This window comes from Cricetulus griseus (genome assembly GCF_003668045.3).
Source record: "Cricetulus griseus strain 17A/GY chromosome 1 unlocalized genomic scaffold, alternate assembly CriGri-PICRH-1.0 chr1_1, whole genome shotgun sequence".
Taxonomy (NCBI): Eukaryota; Metazoa; Chordata; class Mammalia; order Rodentia; family Cricetidae; genus Cricetulus; species Cricetulus griseus.
In genome coordinates this window covers 83,064,317-83,086,021 of record NW_023276807.1, presented here as the reverse complement: position 1 = coordinate 83,086,021, position 21,705 = coordinate 83,064,317, and the positions used below count along the sequence as shown (strand labels likewise).

The 21,705-nt window shown below is 40.4% G+C and overlaps 1 protein-coding gene across 1 annotated transcript in view; it reads left to right on the top strand.

Annotated features, from left to right (window-relative positions):
* Pus10 (pseudouridine synthase 10) overlaps positions 1–21,705 on the top strand; it is a 64,821-nt gene that overhangs the window by 25,389 nt on the left and 17,727 nt on the right. Inside the window, exons 5-11 of the mRNA XM_027388006.2 lie at positions 6,881–6,915; positions 12,067–12,178; positions 14,869–14,930; positions 15,303–15,348; positions 16,905–16,969; positions 19,435–19,520; positions 20,314–20,439. Coding sequence (XP_027243807.1) covers positions 6,881–6,915; positions 12,067–12,178; positions 14,869–14,930; positions 15,303–15,348; positions 16,905–16,969; positions 19,435–19,520; positions 20,314–20,439 — 532 coding nt within the window. The remainder of the gene's footprint in view (positions 1–6,880; positions 6,916–12,066; positions 12,179–14,868; positions 14,931–15,302; positions 15,349–16,904; positions 16,970–19,434; positions 19,521–20,313; positions 20,440–21,705) is intronic.

Here is a 21,705-nt window from a genome sequence, read left to right as displayed (position 1 = left end):
TGTGTCCGTGCATGCTCATGAGCAGAGCTGCCACTGAAAGTCCTGGCTACTTGGTTTGGTTCCTTCATTGGGGCTGGTTTTGTCCACAAGTCCTGTTTACTTTAGATGAGCTAGTGTCCATTTGAAATTAATATATAACATTTTTCCTTCCCCTCAACTCTTCCCATGTGCCCCCCTACCTTGCTCTCTCTCAAATTATAGCCTCTCTTTCTCTAACTGTTGTTACCTATATATAATTTATATGCGTATGATTTTAGGGTGGACTGCTTGGTATTAGATAACCAATTGGGAGGCTTTTTTCCTGGGGAAGTGAATTTTCTCCTGCTCTGAACATTCCTTGGTGGCCTGTAGTTCTTTGTCTAGGGTTGAGGCCCCATGAGATTTCTCCTTCTGTGCTATTGGCATGTCTGTTGGTGTCATTCTTGCTCATGTCTTTTGATGACAGATCTGTGGGAAAAGCATAGACTCCTCTAGCCATAGGCTGGAAGAGTTGGGGACTTCCCTAGGGAAGTTGCTGTCTGTCATAGGCCAGCCTTGTCCTGTGTTGGTTGTGGGAGAATTCTTGAAACAGTGCTGTGCTTGAGGCAGGAACTCAGAGGCCTCCTAGGACAAAGGTTTGGTCACTAAGTTTTGTAAGGGTGCTAGTGCTCCAGCACCGGGTTGAAAGGAAAAACATATTTGCACATCCCAGCCACACCTGTTGGAAACAGATGTTCCTTGCTTTACTAATGTTACTAGAGAATTCCCTGAGTTTAGTTGCTGAGTTGCTTGTGAATAGTCTTCTTGACAGATGTTCTGCCTGTTCACATTGCCCTCCTACCTCTTCTCCCACCCCACTCTTGGAATTTCCTATTGCAATTATTTCCAATCAAATCTTTTAGAGCTAAGCAAACAGCAGTTTTGGAAGGCACAGTGGCGGCATTGGTGGCACACGCCTTTGATCCCAGCACTCGGGAGGCAGAGGCAGGTGGATCTCTGTGAGTTCGAGGCCAGCCTGGTCTCCAGAGCGAGTGTCAGGATAGGCTCCAAAGCTACACAGAGAAACCCTGCCTCGAAAAACCTAAATAAATAAATAAATAAATAAATAAATAAATAAGGAAGGCACAGTGGAAAGTCTTAAAACTCACAGTGCAGAAATAGCCATTGTGGGAATTAGGTTAATACACCTGTTACCTAATTTGGCTTTTTGAGGGTTGCGAGCTGCCATGTGGGTGCTGGGAATTGAACCAGGGTCCTCTGGAAGAGCAGTGAGTGTGGCCCCATTCCTTACTGAAAAGTTTCATCTCTGCCAACTCAGCAATCCAAATCAGACCAAATCAAACCAAATTAGTAAAGGCCCAGGTTTAATGAGTAGAAAGCTCCCGGATGATTCTCTCGCTCCCCAGAGAGGAGGTGGGGAAGAGAGACCAAAAAAAAAAAAAAAAAAAAAAAAAAAACAACAACAAAAAACCACGAGTCTGTTTTCTGAGGGGGGCAGTTTAAATACTCTGTGGGAGTGGTCTTAAGTATCTCTGGGGGAGGGGGTCATTATTTGGCAGGCTTTCTGAGATGCAGCAGGGTTTAAAGAGAGATGGGGGAGGGGGTTTGAGGCGGAACCTCCACCAGAACACTTCTTAAAGTCACCCCTTCTGCTTCATCCTCAGTAGCTGTACAGTAACACACTATTTCCTGCTTGAGTCACTGATTTATTACCAAGCATCTTCACTTTGCTCAATTCCCATCTTCCTCCTTGATTCTCAACCACAGTGAGCATTCCTGGAGACAGACAGACTCATGCCACTTGGTTCGTTGCATGGGATTCTTTTAAATTTGCCTTAGTGTGAAATCTTACTATGTCCCTGTGTGGGAACAGTGGTCCTGTGAGCTAAGCTCCTGTCTGCCTTTGCATCCCCGACTACACAGCCTTAATGATTAGAGTTCCTAGAGCCTCACTAGCACCTTTGGCTTTGCACCCTAGAATACACCATTTGGAGGACACTTTCCGCACTGATTACCCAGATAGTTCTAGTGACCAGTTCCTCCAAACTAGAGTGTAGGACAGTACAAAGGGTCCTTTACCTGTCCCCTCAAATATAACCCATCAGTGTCATTAGTTACTAGTGCTGCTCTGCTTGTTGTCATTTTACTCCCTCTTCCTCTTTTATTTTATGGGTTTGCTCATGGACAGAGACTTGTCTGTCTTTCTGCATGTCAGTGAGATACCCCAATAGTAAAATGTTGAATCCTTTTACCTTAAGGTTAAGTAAGCTACCTTGCAAGTGATTCATAATATTCAGAGCTATAGTGCCTACCTTATGTACAAGTGTTTGTTTTTCTCTGCCAGAAATTACAGATCCAGATGTCTATAAGAATGAAAAAGCTAGAGAGATGGCTCAAAGGTTAAGAGCACTGGCTGCTCTTCCAGAGAACCTGAGTTCAATTCCCAGCAACCACATGGTGGCTCACAACCATCTGTAATGAGATCTGGTGCCCTCTTCTGGCATGCAGACAGGCAGAACCCTGTATACATAATAAATAAATCTCTTAAAAAAAAAATGGAAAAGTAGGCTGATCATACCCTCTTCATTTTTCTGGGATGTATGGCTTTATTTTTTAGAATATTTTTTATTTATTCTTTGACAATTTCATACATGTATGCAATGTATCTTGATCATATCCAAGCAAGACCTCACCTCCCTCTCCCCCAGATCCCTGGATTTAGGACTTTCTTGTCCTAAATTTCCCCACCTGTGATACATTTTTGGTACATGTAATTTACCACTTTTTTTTTTTTTTAAACAATCGTATTTTACATACCAGTTCCAGTTCCCTCTCCCATCCTCCCATGCCCCCCTCCAACCCCTCTTCCACTCCCCAGGGAGGGTGAAGCTTCCCATGGGGGGTCATCAAAGTCTGACACATTAATTGGGGCAGGGCCTAAGCCCTCCCCCATGTATCTAGGCTGAAAGAGTATCCCTCCATAGGGAATGGGCTACCAAAGTCCGTGCACTGGTTCCACTGCCAGAGGTCCCATAGACTGCCCTGGCCTCCCATATTTAAGGGGCCTGGTTCGGTCTTATGCTGGTTCTCGAGCTGTCAGACTGGGGTCCATGTGCTTCCACTTGCTCAGGTCAGCTGTTTTTGTGGGTTTCCCCTGCATGGTCTGGACCCCTTTGCTCATCACTCCTCCCTCTCTGCAACTGGATTCCAGAGTTCAGTTCAGTGTTAGCTGTGGGTGTCTGCTTCTGCTTCTGTCAGCTACTGGATGAAGGCTCTAGGATGGCATATAAGGTAGTCATCAGTCTCATTATCGAGGAAGGGCATTTAAGATAGCTTCTCCACTGCTGCTTAGATTGTTAGTTGGTGTCATCCTTGTAGATCTCTGGACATTTTCCTAGTGCCTGATTTCTCTTTAAACTATACTGGCTCCCTCTATTATGGTATCTCTTTTCTTGCTCTCTATTCTTCCTCTGACTCAATCTTCCTGATCCCTCATGTTCTCCTCACCCCTCACCTTCCTCGTACCCCCCCCACCCCCGCCCTGTTTGCTCAGGAAGTCTTGTTCCTTTATCCTTTGCTCTATGTGTAATATCCACTTATGAGTGAGTACATACCATGTTTTTCTTTCTGGGTCTGGGTTACCTCACTAGGTATTCTTTATCACTTTCTTATACTACCACTTAAGAAAAGCGATAGTGTAAAAATGGTTATATTATGACTTGATGAGTTATGAAAAACTCAAGGATCAAGTGTACCTTTTATTCATTTTTGTGAGATGCTGTATATGTGTAAATGTGGCATTTCTTAAGTTCTTATATTACAGTTTTAGTCTTTGGGTTCATGTCCTGATTTGACACTCAAAACTTTCTGACTTTTCTGGTTTCATTTGCCTTAGTTATGTATCTTATTGCTGTGACAAAAGGAACTTAATGGGTGTGTGTGGTGTTTTGGCTCAGGGTTCTAGGAGACACATGGCAGGAAGATGTAGAAGCAGGCACAGCAGGGGTCACACTGCATCCACAGTTAAGAAGCAGAGGGAGGATACGAGTGCTCAGCTCCCTCATATTTAGTCTGGATTCCAGCCCGTGGAATGCCCAGCAGCATTTTGGGTGTATTGCCAGAGAACACAACACCTCAGCAAGCAGTTAATTTCCCTATTTAGGATTTGCCTAGCTAGAATTATCAGATAAAGTTAAACTGAGACTAAGATTAAATTGTGTGGCTCCTGAATTTTCAGGAGGCGACATACTGCTTCTGGTATCAAATTTGATTAAACTTGGTAGCTTTAGTGCCATTTGATTCTGTTGGGGCAGAATAATTTAATTGCTTACTCTAGAGAATGGATTTTTTTTTTAACTGACTAAAGAATAAAGCATTTATTAGTTACCTTGGTGATCTGAAAGGGAGAGGTGTGCTTCTTTCTCCTATGCAGAAACAGCTCCAGAGCATCATTAGCATGGTAAAAATTGAGTAATTGAGCAATACTGACTTCTTTCCATCCAGTCTTTTATCTCCTCTGTGTGATTAGTTTTATTCAACCTTCAGCATGCTTAAACAGGGAGCCTGCAGAGGGTTAGGAAGAAAAACTTAGGTACTGAGAACTTTTAATTTAACTTTTTTACTACACATGGTTATCTGGTTTCCCTTGGCAACCTCCAATTTTCTGCTACTTTATAATCATAGCAAGAAAGGATACTTTGTATACTGATGACATCACCTGGAAGTAACTCAAAAGAAGAAACAAAAAGGTCACTAAAAAATACAGAGGAGCCAGGCATGCTTAGTGCGCACCTTTAATCCCAACACTTTGGAGGCAGAGGCAGGCAGATCCTTTGAGTTTAAGGCCAACCTGGTCTACATGGTGAGTTCCAGACCAGCTAAGGCTACACAGTGAGAACCTGTCTCGAAACAACAATTGAAGTGCAGAGTCGTCTGAGATTGTGTTCCGAAAAAAAACCAAAAAGTTTTCCATAGCTCAGATTTGACCAATGAGAGAGACACTGCAGAATTACCTTAACAGTTTGGAGATGTGAAGGAATAGATCAAATCCTGCAAACTTTTAAGAATTATAGTGTTTGTAAACTGTAGATAAGATTTCAAGATAACAATTGCTCTTTGGTGGTCTAGGTAGATAGAATTCCTGCACTCTCAGTGTAATAGGTACTGCTTATTAACTATATTATGTGCCAGGAACCCTACTTGGTTGCATATATGGTTTCACAAATTCTCACAAAATATTCCTGCAGGGAAAATATTAATGATCTGTATAGAGAAATATGATTTTTGATCTCCTGTTACAGAGAGAGTAGGATAGCATTATTACCTAGGACACTTCAGCTTTGAGAAATCATTATTATTTCTATAATCTTGAAGTCCTGTCAATCTCATTAGCATTTGTTTTGGAACAGTATGCTAAGCAATGCTTACTTGGCGTGACCTTTAGTCATCCTGAAGTCTAAACTACAATGCATAGTTCGTTCTCTCACTGTGTCCATTAGATCCATGCCCATCCACTGAGGAAAAGGTTTGAGTAAGTAGAAGAGATGAAGGAGTCTTGTAGTGCAGAAGGTGGTACTAGAGAGGGAGCAGATTCAACAACTGACTGAGCATACCAAGCACTTCCTCTTAGCTAGCAAGTACTTTGTGGCACTTGGCTTAAGTCAGGACATGTAATGTTTCTGAGGTCCTGTGGTTTAGGAGTCTCTAGTGACCTGCTGGGAAGGACAGGGCTCTGCACGTATGTCACAGTGTTATAATTGCTTGAAGAGGATGTGAAGGGTAATGATTGGCCATTTTTGTAATATGTAAGAGCAGAGACTGTGGGTATTTTGTTGAATCTCTTGTTCACAAAATGTCATATGTTGGGGCAGGACAGGACATTCCTTGTTTATAAACTGGAGAAGTATCGTTGAAAACTAAGATCTTTGTGCCACACATTTACAATGCAAAGCGTTTTGCATTATTATCATTTACTCATAACAGGAATATATCTCCATTTTAGGAATTTTGCAATTAAAAAAAGATTTTAAAAAGGTTTTATATAAGTGTTTGCCTATATATATATAGGCAAATATATATATATATATATATATATATATATATATTGCATACCTGGTGTCCATGGAGATCAGAAGAAGGCTCTGGATTGCTTGGAACCAGAGGAAATGTGGTTGTGAGGTGCTGTGTAGGTGCTGGTAACCAGACTCAGGTCCTCTTCAAGAGCAGACCGTGTTCATAACCCCTGAGACATTTCTTCAGCCCTCAATTCTTTGCAAGTTTTAATTATTCTTCCTAGAATGTTTTCCCTAACATAGAATTTTTAAGTGCATGAAAAAGTTAACAACAACCCACATTAGATTCTATAATTACTATTTTACTATATTTGCTTTATTATATATCTACTTTTTCATTTACCTATTCTCTGATCTGTTTAGTTTTCTTTGTATTTCAGAGAGAGTTGCAGGTAGAAATACTACATTTAACTCCTGACCATATAAGCATGAATATGATGAGCCAGATAGTTATTAAAAAATAAAACACAGACCATTTTTTCAGATCTATATTTTAGAAGCTATGTATGTACTTAGTCACTCTAGGCTGTTTGTGTTTGAGGCTGGCTTGAAACTTGTTATATAAACAGGGCTGGCCTTGAACTCCTGATCTTCCTGTCTCTACCTCTCATTTGCTGGGTTTGTTATACCACAAGGTCTTACTACTTTGAATTCCTAGACCCCAGCAAGACAGCTGAAATTTTACTCTGAGGTCACTGCATTTAATACTGACCTAATAAGAGGAGTTTGATAGCAAATTATTGAAGCACTTTGGTAACAATGTTGGAACTTCATTTTACTGAATACTTTTCCTTTTTTCTTCTTTCTGGGTGTGACTAAATTGCCTACAGCATGCAGCATGGTTGCTGGTAAAACAGGAAATAGGGTAAGTAAGGAGTTTTTTCCCATTATTTAAATATAAGCTACCTGATTCTTCAAGTACTTTTACTACTGTTACTTCCTTTTTAGAGTAAATTCAGCAGCTAGAGAAGTTGGTACAATAAATGCTTTCATTATGTACTGTGTCCAGTTTGCTTACTTACACAGTGGCCTTTTAAGAGGGACATTTTAATGTGATTGTAAATACACATTTAGAAGCATTAGGCATTTATTGAAAGTAGTTTAGGAGGTTATCATCAGGGAATACATTTTAGATTTATACTTGAAGCTAAATTATAAAACTAGATGATAAGCCATGAAAAGTAAAGTCTGGTTAAATCAGAGTAACAATGAGTTTACAGATAATACCTGGAAAGCAGAAATTGGCAATCAATCCCATATCTGAAACTCTTAGAAGACAAATAGGGTTTGGAATCTAGATTTTTGGGTTTTATGGATGTAATGTGGTGTTAAATACTATATATAATACACACCTTTCTTAGGGTGGTACTATGTAATTAAATGAACTATTTTTGTAGTGAAGAAAAACATACATGTCAAATTCGGTAAACAGTCTCAGATGGTCAAATCAAGTGCATGTAAAAAAAACTTAAATCTTCAGGGTTTTTCTTTGATTTTTAAAACTAAGCATTTTGTGCCTTTGTGATGATTGGAGGTTCCTGCGTGCTTTGGTGAGAAGAACCCAGGAGATAAAGATTTCTGCATTAGAAGCTCATCTAGGGTTCTGAGACTTACAGAAAAACATAATGTAGGTTTTTTTTTTTTTGTTTTTTTGTTTTTGTTTGTTTGTTTGGTTTTTCGAGACAGGGTTTCTCTGTATTGTTTTGGAGCCTGTTTTGGAACTCACTCTGGAGACCAGGCTGGCCTTGAACTCACAGAGATCCACCTACCTCAGCCTCCCAAATGCTGGCGTTAAAGGCATGCACCACCAATGCTCAGCCATAACATAATTTTTTGTTTGTTCTGTATATTACAGAACATTACAGCTACATCTTCCCTTTTCAAAGGTGAAATAACTATGTATTTATCAAATGTTGCAGGTTTAATGAGGTCTTAGTCCCTAAGTTTCAAAGACTTATGCTTTAGGTATGACAAATTTCAATGTTACATTTTAGAAAATGAATGCCATCATGAGAACATGCCATGTTCTAGATGTTTTTCCTTTCATGCACATTGCTTGTGAGTTGTTGCTTTCATTCCTCATCAAAGGGTTTGTTCCAAGCGGTGTTTCTGTGACCAGAACTTGATCTGGGTGTGAATACTGGACACAAAATGCAGGGTTCTGTTCTCCCTCCCTTCAGGGCCCTCAGCTCATTTAGGTTGAAAAGATCACTAAGAATTTCCGTTAAGGAACTGATTCAGGGAATTCAGCTCAAAATAATTGCTAGGGTGTTCTGAGCCTTCTCTTTAGACTGCTGACTATGCTGTGTCTAGAGTGAGAGTGACTGCAGCAGATTGTCCCCTCTGGGGTACCTGACAGCTGAGAGGAGTGTCTTAGAAGGCCCCATTTGCTTCTGGAGCACCAACCCCTGTAAAGGACAATCAGATACAGTCCAAGGACTCCTATGGAGACTAGAAAAGTTAATAGCCTCATCCAATTACATGATTAAAAAAATTAACATTTTTTTTTCTGGTTTTGGTTTTTTGAGACAGGGATTCTCTGGAACTCTCTGTAGACCAGGCTGACCTCAGACTCAGAGATCTGTCTGCCTATGCCTCCTAAGTGATAGGTTTAAAGTTGTGTGCCACCACCACTCAGCAGAAATCTTAACATCGTAAATATTATTTTTTTGCCCTATGTATGAATAAGGTTTTCAGGCCATCAATTAAGCCTTTACTTTGGTGTTTTAATCTGGAGAAGAGTACCTGCACTTGGACAGTTTTTAGCTAGATTACCAATTTTGAAATTCTTCATATATCCAGTTTTCTTTTCTGTGTGAGTTTTTTGTTTGTTTGTTTGTTTTTGAGACACGGTCTCTATGGCTTGGAACTCATAGAGACTTCTGGTGCCATTTTATTTATGATTTAATTAATAAAGCTTGCCTGAAGATCAGAGTGCAAAGTTAGCCACAGCCATAGAGGCTGGGCAGTGGTGGTACACACCTTTAATCCCAACCAGCTCTCCGGAGACAGAGGCAGATGGATGTCTGTGAGAGTAAATTAGTCTAAAAGAGAAGCAGAGCTCACACCTTTGATCCCAGCACTTAGGATCACATGCATTTAATCCCAGCACTAGGGAGGTGGAAATAGGAGTGATATGGCTGGGCAGAGAGAGGAGACAGGAGCTCATTGCAGTCTAGAGAGTCTGAGGAGCAGTGCAGTCTGGAGATGCAATCAGAGGACACTATCTCCCCTTTCTGTCTGAGCATTGGCAGAGGTGAGAACTCTCTAGTGGCTGGCCGCTTTGCTTCTCTGGTCTTCAGCTTTAACCCCAATATCTGTCTCTGGGTTTTATTATTTATGCTACAGAAATCCTCTTGCCTCTATTGGGATTAAAAGCACTGCAGATTCTTTTTTAAATGTATAATGAACAATGTTTTAACAGGATTAATTTTTGCTGTAGCTCTTTAGATTCTAAAATCTATAAACAATTTTAAAATAGTTTATTTTTTTGTTTCTACTTTTTATTCTTTAAAATATATTTTCTTGGGGCTTCAGAGATGGCTCATCAGTTAAGAACAATTGCTGCTCTTCCAGAGGATCCAAGTTTGATTCCCAGAAACCTTCATAATCATCTATAACTCCAGTTCCTCTGGCCTGCACAGGCACCATAGTGTGCATACATATGTTCAGGAAAAACATACACATAAATAAAAATTGGTTAATGTATTTTCTTTTTTAAAAGATTTATTATTTATGTATGTGTATTATGTACACATGAATGCAGTACTCTTGGAAGCCAGAAGAGGACATCAGATCCCCTGGAATTAGAGTTGCAGGCAGTTGTGAGCACCCTAATGTAGGGACTTGGAACTGAACTTGAACCCTCTGCAAGAGTACTGCACACTCCTAACCACATTCTCAAAGATATACTCTCTTATGCACTTCCAACTTTGATGCTAGTTTATGCAAATATAATTAAACTGTTGGCACAATATCAAAATAGTCCTTTAAAACATCTAAATGTGGACTGGAGAGTTGACTCAGTGGTAAAGGACATTTGTTGTTCTTGCAGGGGACCTGGGTTCAAGTCTAAGCACCCACATGGAGGCTCACAACCATCAGTAGCTCCAGTCCCAGGATATCTGGCACCCCCTTCTAACCTTGGGCACCAGGCATGGACATGGTGCACAGACATACAGTTTTTTGTTTGTTTTGTTTTGTATTTTGGGACAGGGTCTTACTATATAATCCTGACAGTCCTACAATTGGAGATGTAGACCAAACTGGCCTTGAACTCAGGGAGATCCTCCACTTTTGCTTCCTGAGTACTGGTATTAAAATCCTGTGTCCCCACATCTGGTGACATGCAGTTTCCTAGTTTCCAAGAAAAATACCAACACACATAAAGTAAATAATATATCTAATATACATCTAAATGTTTTAGATATTTAGAGAAGTAGAAACAGTTCATTAACTTACTGTTTGAATAAGCTCTTGAATGTAGACAGGTGACATGCTAATCTGTCAAATGTAAGATTTATCTGGGTATTTCATTGTTAAACTGTAACCCCAAAGCAACTTTAACTATAACCAAAGTTATTGTCTCAACTGGATATAGAATGGGTGGGTAAGTTTTTTTACTTTGCATATTTAGAGGAACAGTAGCCGTGTGTGTGTGTGTGTGTGTGTGTGTGTGTGTGTGTGTGTGTGTGTGTGTGTATCTATGTATCTCTCTGTCTGTCTGTCTATCTATAAATCTATAAATATATAGCTGTATATATATATGTATATATTATATATATATATATATATATATTATACACTTTATTTCCGAAAGACTATTTTCTGTTGCATGGGTATGGGGTTACTTATTAATTTATGTGCAACTTAGCAGTGGGTACACCAGGACAGTAGTTTTTATTCTTTTTTTTCCCCCAGATCAATTAATTTGAACTATTAGCTAAAAGACTTTTTGTTTCTTTCCTGCAGTTGGTCTTGCATAATTAAACTGTAAGGGGTAGTATGTGTAGGTAATAACTCTAGATATTAAAAGGAATGACTCAAAGCTGGTCATGGTGGTACACACCCTTTAATCCCAGCACTCTGGAGGCAGAGACAGGTGAATCTCGGTGCATTCGAGGCCAGCCTGGCCTACAGATCGAGTTCTAGGACAGCAGGGCTACACAGAGAAACCTGTCTCAGAAAAACAACAAAAACAAACAAAAGAGATGATTTGAGACTGCATTCTGCACTCTCTGTTGTCTCAAGCAGTCCTGTAGTCAGCCATTAGGTTGTTCGGTATTTTGATTACTTGAATGATACAGGCTTGTTAGTTGGTAGTAACAATTGGGTTTCTTAACAAAGTACAACAGTTTTAGTTGTCCTGTGTATTTATTTCCTCAGTTCCTTTCTATTAAAACTGTAGGCTCCATACAAATGCTAGTTCTCATGATGGGCATTTATGAAAACCAGGGTAGATTTTAGGGGAATGTGAGATTTTTATTTATCTAATATTATACTGGTGAACATTTTCAAATGTGCATACTTCAGGATTTAATGTTTCTTCTTAAACAATAAGGTGGGGAGAGTCCAGCTTTTACTTCATTTCCCATAAGTAAGCCCCATTTTCAGCAAGAGGGAGATAGAGACATTTGTAACATGAATGTAACTATTACAGTAGATAGTTTTATAATTTCCAAGCAATAAACAATTCATCTTTTTTGACCTTTCCAGAATGTTTGAATCTTGGAATCTGGTGATTCCAGCTCAGGAAAATAAATTAATGTGGTTTTATCATTGAATCTTCAAATGTGGGCTCCCATGCCACTAAAAACTTAGTTCTTTGCTCCCTCTAGAGTACAGGGCTTTGAGGTGAGGAGTTCTTGTTTGCTTTGATGTTCTTTCTATTGTCTGACATTGAGTCTGACACATACATGGTAGGTACTAATTGTTGTGAGATAATTGCATACACCCTTTCCTTTAACACGAACAAAGATGTTTTCCATGTCAGTGAATTTATTCTTCTGTTATTCAGAAAACAGAGTCTGCCTCTGGGAAGAAACGATTTAGTTCAGCTGAAAGAAGCCTACAAATGGATAACTCACCCCCTGTTTTCAGAGGGACTGGGAATTCCCATTGATGGAAAGGTATCAGACTTGGGCACTGTTGATCTCTGGGTTCCTGGGTTCCCTTTGTTATTGCAGACAACTTGGTGAACCCAAAGCCTCTCCTCTCTTATAACTTTAAGAAGGATCTCCTAAGGCTTGGGTTGTTGTTGTTGTTTTTTTTTTTTTTTTTCAAGACAGGATTTTTCTGTGTAGCCCTGGCTGTTCTGACCTATGTAGCTGTGGCTGTATAGTCCCTCTGCCTCCCAAGTCCTGGGATTAAAGGCACCATTCCCGGCTCTGCTAAGTCTTTAAATGTTCATTTAGAACTATCCAAATTGATGTTAAAGTCTCTTGTTTGTTTTTACTCTTTGTGATCCAGGATACTTAAGAAGATAACAAATAATGTCAACACATTGACCTTAAAAGGCTAGACGTAAATCTTCACCTGGAAGCGTTCATAGTTTAGCTGAAAGGAGAGATTTACTGATTCAAAGCAATGTACTAAAAACTGGCTCAGTGGGTAAAGGTGCTTGCCACAAAGTCTCATGACCTGAGTTCCAGAGGTCACTCGGGGAAAGGAGAAAGCCAATTACCACAGGTTGTCCTTTGACTTACAACTTAAAAACACACACACACACACACACACACACACACACACACACACACACACACACACACACTCTCTCTCTCTCTCTCTCTCTTTTAAAAAAGCTAAGCAAGTGTCAAATCAACAACAGACTATTTGACTTTAGTTTATCTGTGGTTAGTCTTGCTTTCAAATATATAGACAGTAGGTATTAGATGATAGTGAAATGGTCTCATTCTATAATAGCCGGTGGAATCTCAAAGCCCTCTGTTTCTAGATAGGGACAGCCTTTGAAACTAGGACACCTAGCCACTTTTCCAATTCTAGTTGTGGAAATGGGTTGAAATCAGGGGATAGCTCAGCCGGCTGCCCTGTGTAAAAACAGGGCCAGTTCCCAGCTCGTCTGATGTTAGACTTCTGTTGTGTAGACTCATTGCTCATTTCACTAGAGGAAGTTTCCTGAGTATTCGATACAGATATACCCCTACTCAAGGTCTTTAAAACCATCCTAAATTATGTACTTAGTCTCCTAGTACTTTTGGCTTTTTGAGACAGGGTCTCATAGCTCCGGTTGGCTTTGAACTTACTATGTAGCTGAGAACTCCTGACCCATTTGCCTCCCCATCTCAAGTGCTACGACCAGCAGGGTAAGCTCTTTAAATTGAGTACTGAAAGAATAAAGAGTAAAAATACCTCACAGATGGTCTGAAAAGGAAACGAAGTAATGAAAGTACTTTGGAAATTAGAGAAGTCATTGGTGTAAGCTGTCCTTACCTCAAATTTCAGTTTTGAAGCAGCTAACTTTAAAATTTACATACTGAGTCACGGAACAGAAGGCGAGAAACAAAAGACCCAGTGATGTTTGAGTAGATTCCAGCTGGTTTTCTTTAGTAGAAAACACTTGGTTCATCTTATTTTTATTATGTGTATTAGGACAGGGAGCAAACCATTTATTATAATCAGCTTGGTAAAGGACCTAGTGAGCTCAGGGTAATATGAAGATAGATGGTATGTGGCATTTACAGCTTTTTCTTCAGTAGCAAATCTTGAATATTCTCTGCAGAGATAAGACATATATAACATGAAATTATTCACATTCAGAATGCTTGTTGAAGCAATTTTTTAATAATAGGAATATTTTCTTTAATATCTGGAAGTTCTTACAGCTGGAGGGTATCTGTGAAGTGAGATTAACAGGACAGCTTTCCAAAACATCTAATAAAAATGTTAGTGAGAAACACACTGAATGGCTTATGGCCCCACCCTGAGGGGGTGGGGTTGGAAAACCACCTTTTATTTGATTATTTTATAATTTGGAAGCATTACTTTTGATGAAACAAGAATTAAGAGCACTGTTTTTAAAAGTCAAATTTGAGTGCTTTAAGAATAATCTTGAAGGCTGGGGAGATGGCTCAGTTGGTGTTTGTCACGAAAACATTTGGAGCTGAGTGAGGATTGCCAGTACCATGTAAAAGCCAAGCAGAGGCGGATCTCTGGAGCTTGCTGGCCAGCCAGGCTAATTGGGGAGAGACAGTCACAGTAAGAGGTCCCCATCTCAGAAGATAAAATTCTGAGGGACTGAAAAAGATACCCTCTGGCTTCCATGTACACTTCTACACACATACGGGGTGGGGGGGGTGGCTCATCCAGAATTCTTAAAGATTTGAACAAAATGTTTTTGCCCTGCTAATAACTGCTCAATAATGGCCCGGAAGTTCCTTGGGATTTTTAGTTTATCTTTGTCCAGCTCCCTAAATTCACATTTATCTTCATTCTAATCTATGCATTTTTCCAGCATAAGTTGATTTAAAAACTTAGTTTAAAGGAGGGATATTTGGGGAGGTTTGGATGGAAGAAAGGGAAAAGAGAAGTATAGGGATTGTATTACAATCTCAAAAAGAAAACAGAACGACAAGCCCAGTTTTGAGTCTTGTTGGTGACTGGGTTTAGAAGTTAAAGAAAACAAAAGCTAAAGTACTCCCCTCCCAGAGTTGCCTGCAAACAGGCTTGAGGGCATTAGTGTTTCTAATTTCCCTTAGCTTTTCTGAGCCAGCCTTTGGGAGTTAACTTCTATTTCCATTCATAAGCTGTTAGCTGTTAGTTTCCTTTTGCTCATTTAAAAACTGTTCTTTATAATTTTTAGAGCTTGTTTGAAGTGAGTGTGGTCTTTGCTCATCCAGAAACAGTTGAGGATTGCCACTTCCTGTAAGTTGCCCGATAAAAACAGTGTCAATTATGTAAAATGTTAGTGCTTTCTTTTTCATGAAGATAGTATTGTTTCTCTTTCTTGTGAATATTTCAGAACTTGTCATGTCTTAGATTCAAAATGTAGAAGAATCCTCAGGGAAACCAATGCAGCTCACAAATGTACATGCACACACAGATAATATGTAAATATAAGTATATAAAATGTATTTGGATTGTGTCCACCTATTATAAACTCAATAAACATTCTTCTAGTCTGGCCTTGAACTCACAGAGATCCACTTGATTCTGCCTCTCAAGTGCTGGGATTAAAGGTGTGCACCACCAACCATGCTAAGCTAATCTTTTATCTTAACTTGAATTTTATTTCAGAGGTGAAGTTTGCCCAGATTGTTTCAAACCAGCCAAAAACAAACAGGTAAGGATTTTACTTCTTATAATTGCCAATAAGTGAATATGCACTGGAAATGTGATAAGAACTGGTCTCTGAATATTTCTAGACTTCTTATTTTATTCTTTTGGATCTTTTGAGGTAGCCTCATTCAGGGTCACCTGGAGCTGTGTAAGCCACTTTGTCCTGGAACTTGTAGCCATTCAGGGGCCTCTTTGCAGGACTCCGGTCCTGCCACACATTGCCCAGCCTCAGCTGTTCTCTGAAACCACAAAGCAGGCTCCATGACCTCCTCAGTCGTGCACCTTCTATACCTACAAGAAATACTGTGTGCATGTGCTTCTGCCAAGCTCTGCCCCTCAAGCTGTAATGTGGCTCCTTTGGCCCCAGTCTATCATCTGTGTGCTGGGCCTGGGGACACAAGTGCATTGGCAGTTCCTTCCAGGAGCTGAGAACCTTTTCAGTTTAGGTGTACACTTCCTTCAGATGAATTTGAGTCTTCGCAGGATGAAACCTCCAGTGGTGGGGTTTTGTTCTCAACCTTTCCTATTGGCCCAGTGCTGGCCAGGAGGTTTCTCTTTGTCTCTTTAATAAATACAGCTGCTTTCTCAGAATGTTATGTCTTGAAATTTCCTCTGCCAAACAACTTAATCCATTACCTTTAAATTCAATTGTACTGGAATTCTTGCATGGGAAGAATGAAGCCGGATTCTTGTCCAAAATATACCCTGAATGGCCCCTAGTCCAGTTCCTGGTGGAAGCTTTGTCCCATTCTGACACCTCATGAACCAGGCCAGTACTGCCACATTTCCTCAGCATTCTTGTCTTTTAACCCTCCATGAGAATGGACCATTGAGCTCTGCTTAGAGCATTCAAGAGCTTCTCTAATCCAAAGCTCCAAACTCTTCTACATTCCTCCCACAAAACAGTTCCAAAGAACTCTATGATCAGGTTCATCACACAACAGTGGCTGAAGTGTTTCTCTGATCATTCTTTATCAATAAAAACTTGGAGTCAGATATCAGGTAAGAACCTGAGTGATCAGACAAGCAGTAGAGAAGTCACCAGTGACCTCCCTTTCTCTTCTTCCTCAATCTAAAAGGGCCGAGAATCTTTCTAAGTCCCATCCTACTACTTCCTGTGTCTCTATATATGTCCTCAGTCCTCCAAAACCTCTGTGGCTAATTTTGGTCAGCTAGTAGCTAGCTCCACCCCCTGATTCAAAGCAAACTTTATTGACAATCTTGGAAGTGTCAGAGTACAATCAAAATATCCCACAACAAGTGGCCCTGATACTTCCTCAGTTATTTTTCCGATTGCTCTGATAAAACACCCTAACAAAAGATTTTGGTGCACAGGACTGAACAAAGAGGAGAAAGTAAGCTGGACACAAGTATTCAGTACTCCTTTCTTCCTGATGCCTTGATCTGCCTGGAGAGGAATGCCTGCTACAGACCAATATCATGAGCACTTAAGCTTGCCTTACTTGATTTTAAATATGTAGGATGGTATAATTCCTCTAATCAGTTGTGTTTCAGCTCTTGTCTAGATAAAATTTCTTCCTTTTGTTTCACTCTATGTAGTCAGTGTTCACCAGAATGGCCGTTTTGAAAGCTTTGAACAAGATAAAAGAAGAGGATTTCTTCAAGTAAGTATAGAAACATTGAAGCATTGTGTAACTTTAGAGACAGTGTTAATACTTAGGGCACTCTGGATTGCCTCTCACACAAGCCTGGCTGTCTCCTAGGCTACATGCATCTCAGTCCTCCTCATGGCCTGTCCCTAGTACAGTCCCTGACGTGTGACAGTATTCAGTAAATGTTTATCAAATTAACATTATGAGTCAAGCCTGACTTCCTTACCTTACCGAGGAGGCCAGAGTGTGACTCACTGGTCAGTGCTTACCTGGCAGAGATGAGGCCTGGGTTCAGGCCTGGGGACTAAAGCCTGGGCTTTTGGATTTGAGAAGATTTTGATTTCCAAAAAAAGAGTTGGCTTACCTGGGCTTTCAGCTGAGTAATTAACGGCCCATGGGCTGAGAGCTGTTCCTGCCGCATCCCAAATCTGTTACTTTCTAGTGTGGCCATCTCTAAAAGAGAGGAGAGGAGGCTTGGGAGTGTCCTTGCTTGCACAGAAAGAGCACTGGCCAGAGAGTAGGGTCCTGGCTTCAGAGCCAGTCTATATCACACAGTTGGAACTTAGCTATGTCAGCTTCTTCTTTTGACCTCAGTTCCCTTTTCTAAAATATAAATTGTTAAGATATGTAGAAATCCAATGAATTTATGTTGTAATTATTAGTGCTTTTTTTTTTTTAAAAAAAATAATTATTGTAGTTTTTCTTCTAGATGATCCTTGAATAAATATCAAGCAATGACATGATGAGGGCTTCCTATCGTTTATGAACTAAAAAAAAAAAATGAGTCTCATGATGGAAATATTTTCATTAAACTTTAAAAAGTAATGAGTACTTTATTTAGGGCCTGGAGAGGTGGACCCGGTCTAGTTCCAACATCCACATAGCAGCTCACAGTCATCTATTACCCCAGTCCAGGGGATCTAATGCCCTGTGCTGGCCTCTGTGGACACTAGGCGGGCACATGATGCACAGACATAAATGCAGGCAAAACACTCATACACTTAAAATTAAAGTTAAAAAGAATACTTTATATAAATACCAGTTCTTGAGTTTCTTAATGGTTTCATTGTTAAGGCATAGTAGGAAATCATAGAAACATTCCAAGCCACCTGTTTTGGGTTAAATCAGAATTTAATTATTTACAGGTAGCCTTCCAGTTTGTGGCTTTGGAAATTCCCAAATGATGGATAGAGGATAAATTGTTGTTCCTCACTGTCCTCGGATTGGAGTCCATTAGCTAAGAAAATGACAACCCCCACTTTCCACCTTTTCCTGGCTCTGTGTCATAGTTGAAATGAAAAGGAAGAAAGGGGGAAAGTAGTGGAGGACTCCCCACAGGTAGGACAGATCTCTACAAGTGGGAGCAGTTACCCACTATAGATGAGCCTTATCCAAGCAGTTAAGGCTCATGCAAGACAGCAGCACGTGATCAGACAGAACAAAATGGCTGACGAGCCTGGAGGGGCTTCTGCTTTGTATATGTGGGTTTTCCCCTACATCTGAAGGCTGTTAGAAGTCACCTCTGGGGAAGATAAGATCTCCTGACTGAAGAGCAACATCAAAGCCCCAATTTACTTTGTGCCACTGCTATGTGTTAGAAGTGGTACTCCAAGGGCTGGAGTGTTGCTCAGTGGTTAAAAACACTTGTTGCAAAGTACCTAGGTTCAATTCCCAGCACCGACATGGTGGTTGGCTGCCTCGTTGGGCACCAGGCAGACATCTGGTGCACGGATGTACACGCAGGCAAAATAGTTATGTACATAATAAAAATAAATCTTTGTTTTGTTTATTTGGTTTTCGAGACAGGGTTTCTCTGTGTAGTCCTGGCTGTCCTGGAACTCACTCTCTAGACCAGGCTGGCCTTAAATTCTCAGAGATCCACCTGCCTCTGCCTCCTGAGTGCTGGAATTAAAGGTGTGCGCCTCCAATGCTCAGCATAATAGAAAAGATCTTAAGAGAGGGAGAGGGAGAGAGAGAAAGGTGGTACTCTACAGCTGATATGGTAGCTTATGCCTGTAATCCTAGGCCTCAGGAGGCTGAAGCAGATGGACTGTGGCCAGACTATGCAACACAGTGAGTTCCAGACCAACCTGGGACACCCTATCTCAAAATAAGCAGAGCACAGATAGGGACTGGAAGATGGCTCAGCGATTCACTGGCTGCCCTCTCAGCCAGACTCAATTCCCAGGATCAGTGACCATTTCTGGCCTCCATAGGCCCTGCACACACGTGGTACATAAACACACATGCAGGCGAAATACCCATACACATAAAAATAAATAAATTTTAAAAACAAAACAGTAAAATTAGAAAAGTAGTAAAGGCCTGAAGGTCCTTTGTTTACTTTAAAACTTGAAGGTGGTAAGAGGGACAGTCCTTGGGGCTCGAGTTCTGAGTTCTTGGACATTGCTGACTCCTCTCAGTTTTGTTGTGCTTGTCACAGTATTAGTGTCCATAAAATTTATTTTGTTTTGCAGGCAATTTCCTTGTCCTCCAAACTCACCAAAGACTGTATGCACTGTCCTTGAAATTGAATGTACTCATGGTGCTGTTTTTGTTGCTGGTAACTATCCTCTCTAGAGTGTACATGCCCTGTCAGCCCTGCCTGGGCGTGTATGCAGAGAACCAGGCAGAGGGTGTTCAGTGTCCTGGAAAACAGACTTCAAAGAACTAATGTCACCATACTCTCCTTGACTAAACACTTGGCTTTATCCCGAGGAAAAGACAATGTAGTATCAACTTTCCTGATTGCTATACAGCAGGCAGGTTTTTGTTTTAACAGTTATAGTTGCTTCACTGTGAAAGCTTGAATGAAATTGCTCTGCTGTCTTGACTGCCTCCTCAGGCAGCGGCAGCAGCTCTCTTGTGGTGACTTTACTCATAAGGCAGTGAGTCACAACGTGTTAGAAAGTTTTTTGGTGTTTTTTTTTTTTAACTAATGAATTCTTAAACTTTTCACAAACTTAATTTTCTGTAATACATCCTCACCAATGGCCATTTTATTTAAATTATTATTAATTATCTGTAAAAGCAAGTTATTTTTAATGATCTTTGTTGTGTTCCACAATATCTTGTAACTCTTCCAGTCAGTGGGTCAAATTATTAAATCATGCCACTCATTTGATAAACTGTTTTTGTTTCTAAACTATCTGATCTATTTTATTAAATCTTATTTAACTATCTCCAATGTCTATGTGGTGATGGCTTCTCAAGTTAGTTTGCTTCTTAGTTAAAGGCTAGTCCTCATTTTATATCCTTGCTTGTAGAATATCAAACTTAATAAATAGTTAATTCCCTTTTTATCCTAATATATTGATCACAACATTCAATCCAACTACCTGATATTTCTGTGGCAGGCAGATATAATAAATACTCTAGGAATCTACCACAAACTCCTTGGATAATTGATGGAGAAAGGAAAATGGAATCTTCGGTAGAAGAACTAATTTCAGATCATCTGTTGGCAGCATTCAAAGCAGAGAGTAAGTGTTATGATGTTCATGCTTTACATCCACTGTTATTCATGAGTAGATTCTTCCAGTCAGTCACACCCCAGCTTGGGCTACCTGGCTCCAGGCTTCCCCAGAATAGGCAACATTAATATGCAAGGCTTTGGGGCTCAGGCTAGGTTTTAGTGGAGATACCCAAGGATACCTGTCCTTTCTCAGTGACTGCTGTCTCCTGGGAAACTCAGAACAGCCAAGACTGCTTTAGACAAATGCACTAAGCTCTAACCTTGGCATGCCTCAGCCTTAGATTCTTTGGGGGAACTATGAAGAAGCCGTGACTTTTACACCCACTGCTTGTTCAGGAGTAGAGCTGGCTTCTTTCTGCTCTAACCTACAGAGTGATTTGGGATGAAGTTCATGACCAGAGAAAATAGATCAAGAACAACCATTTTACAGAAGTTTTATGGGGTGTAGTGTGTTTTAATTTCCTATTAATGAGCCATGTTTGTGGGATGAGTCAGGTCTGGGAAGCTTATGTTTTCCTTGTCTCAACAGGCCTGTAAGTCAAAGGCAGCCTAGAGTCTGTGGTTTATGTGGGATATGGAAGAGGAAGAAAAGGTCTCAGATGTCTATTGTAAAGAAAAACTGCAAGCAGTGGGCAGTGTTAGTCTTTGGGGTTCCAACACAACAGAGGTCTTTGATGGACCAGCTAGGCACTACCTTTCTCTATGAGAAACACTGAGGCACATGCCCCAAAGTCAAACAGAGGTCTAGATAAGCACTGGCTGTCCCTTCTGATTTGTTAGGAAGAAAGAGAGTCACTTCCTCATGATGAAGAGAATCATCTTCTTCATGATTTATTGTCTGTCATGGGTGAGCTCTCCCTTTTATATTTATCTTTATTATTTCACTCATGTTTCTGTGTTGGTACTTGCACATGAGTGTAGGTGTCATTGGATCCCATGGATCTGGAGTTACAGAGAGCTGGTTGTACCATGTGAGTGCTGAGAACTGGACTCAGGTCTTCTTCCAAGAGAAGTGCACTCTTAAATGCTGAGCCATCTCTCCGGTACCCCCTCCAAAGGTTTATGCAAATTGTTTTCTTCTGTGTATGTGTGCTTATGGGTGTGCATGTAAAGGCCAGGGGTCAATGTTGGATGTCTTCCTCAGTTGCTTTCCACCTCACTTTGTGAGACAAGGCCACACTGTACTTGGAGCTCACCAATTTGGCCAGACTGTCTAGCCGGTGAGCTCCAGGGATCTGCTTATATTCACCATATCCACCAAGTAGTAGGGTTA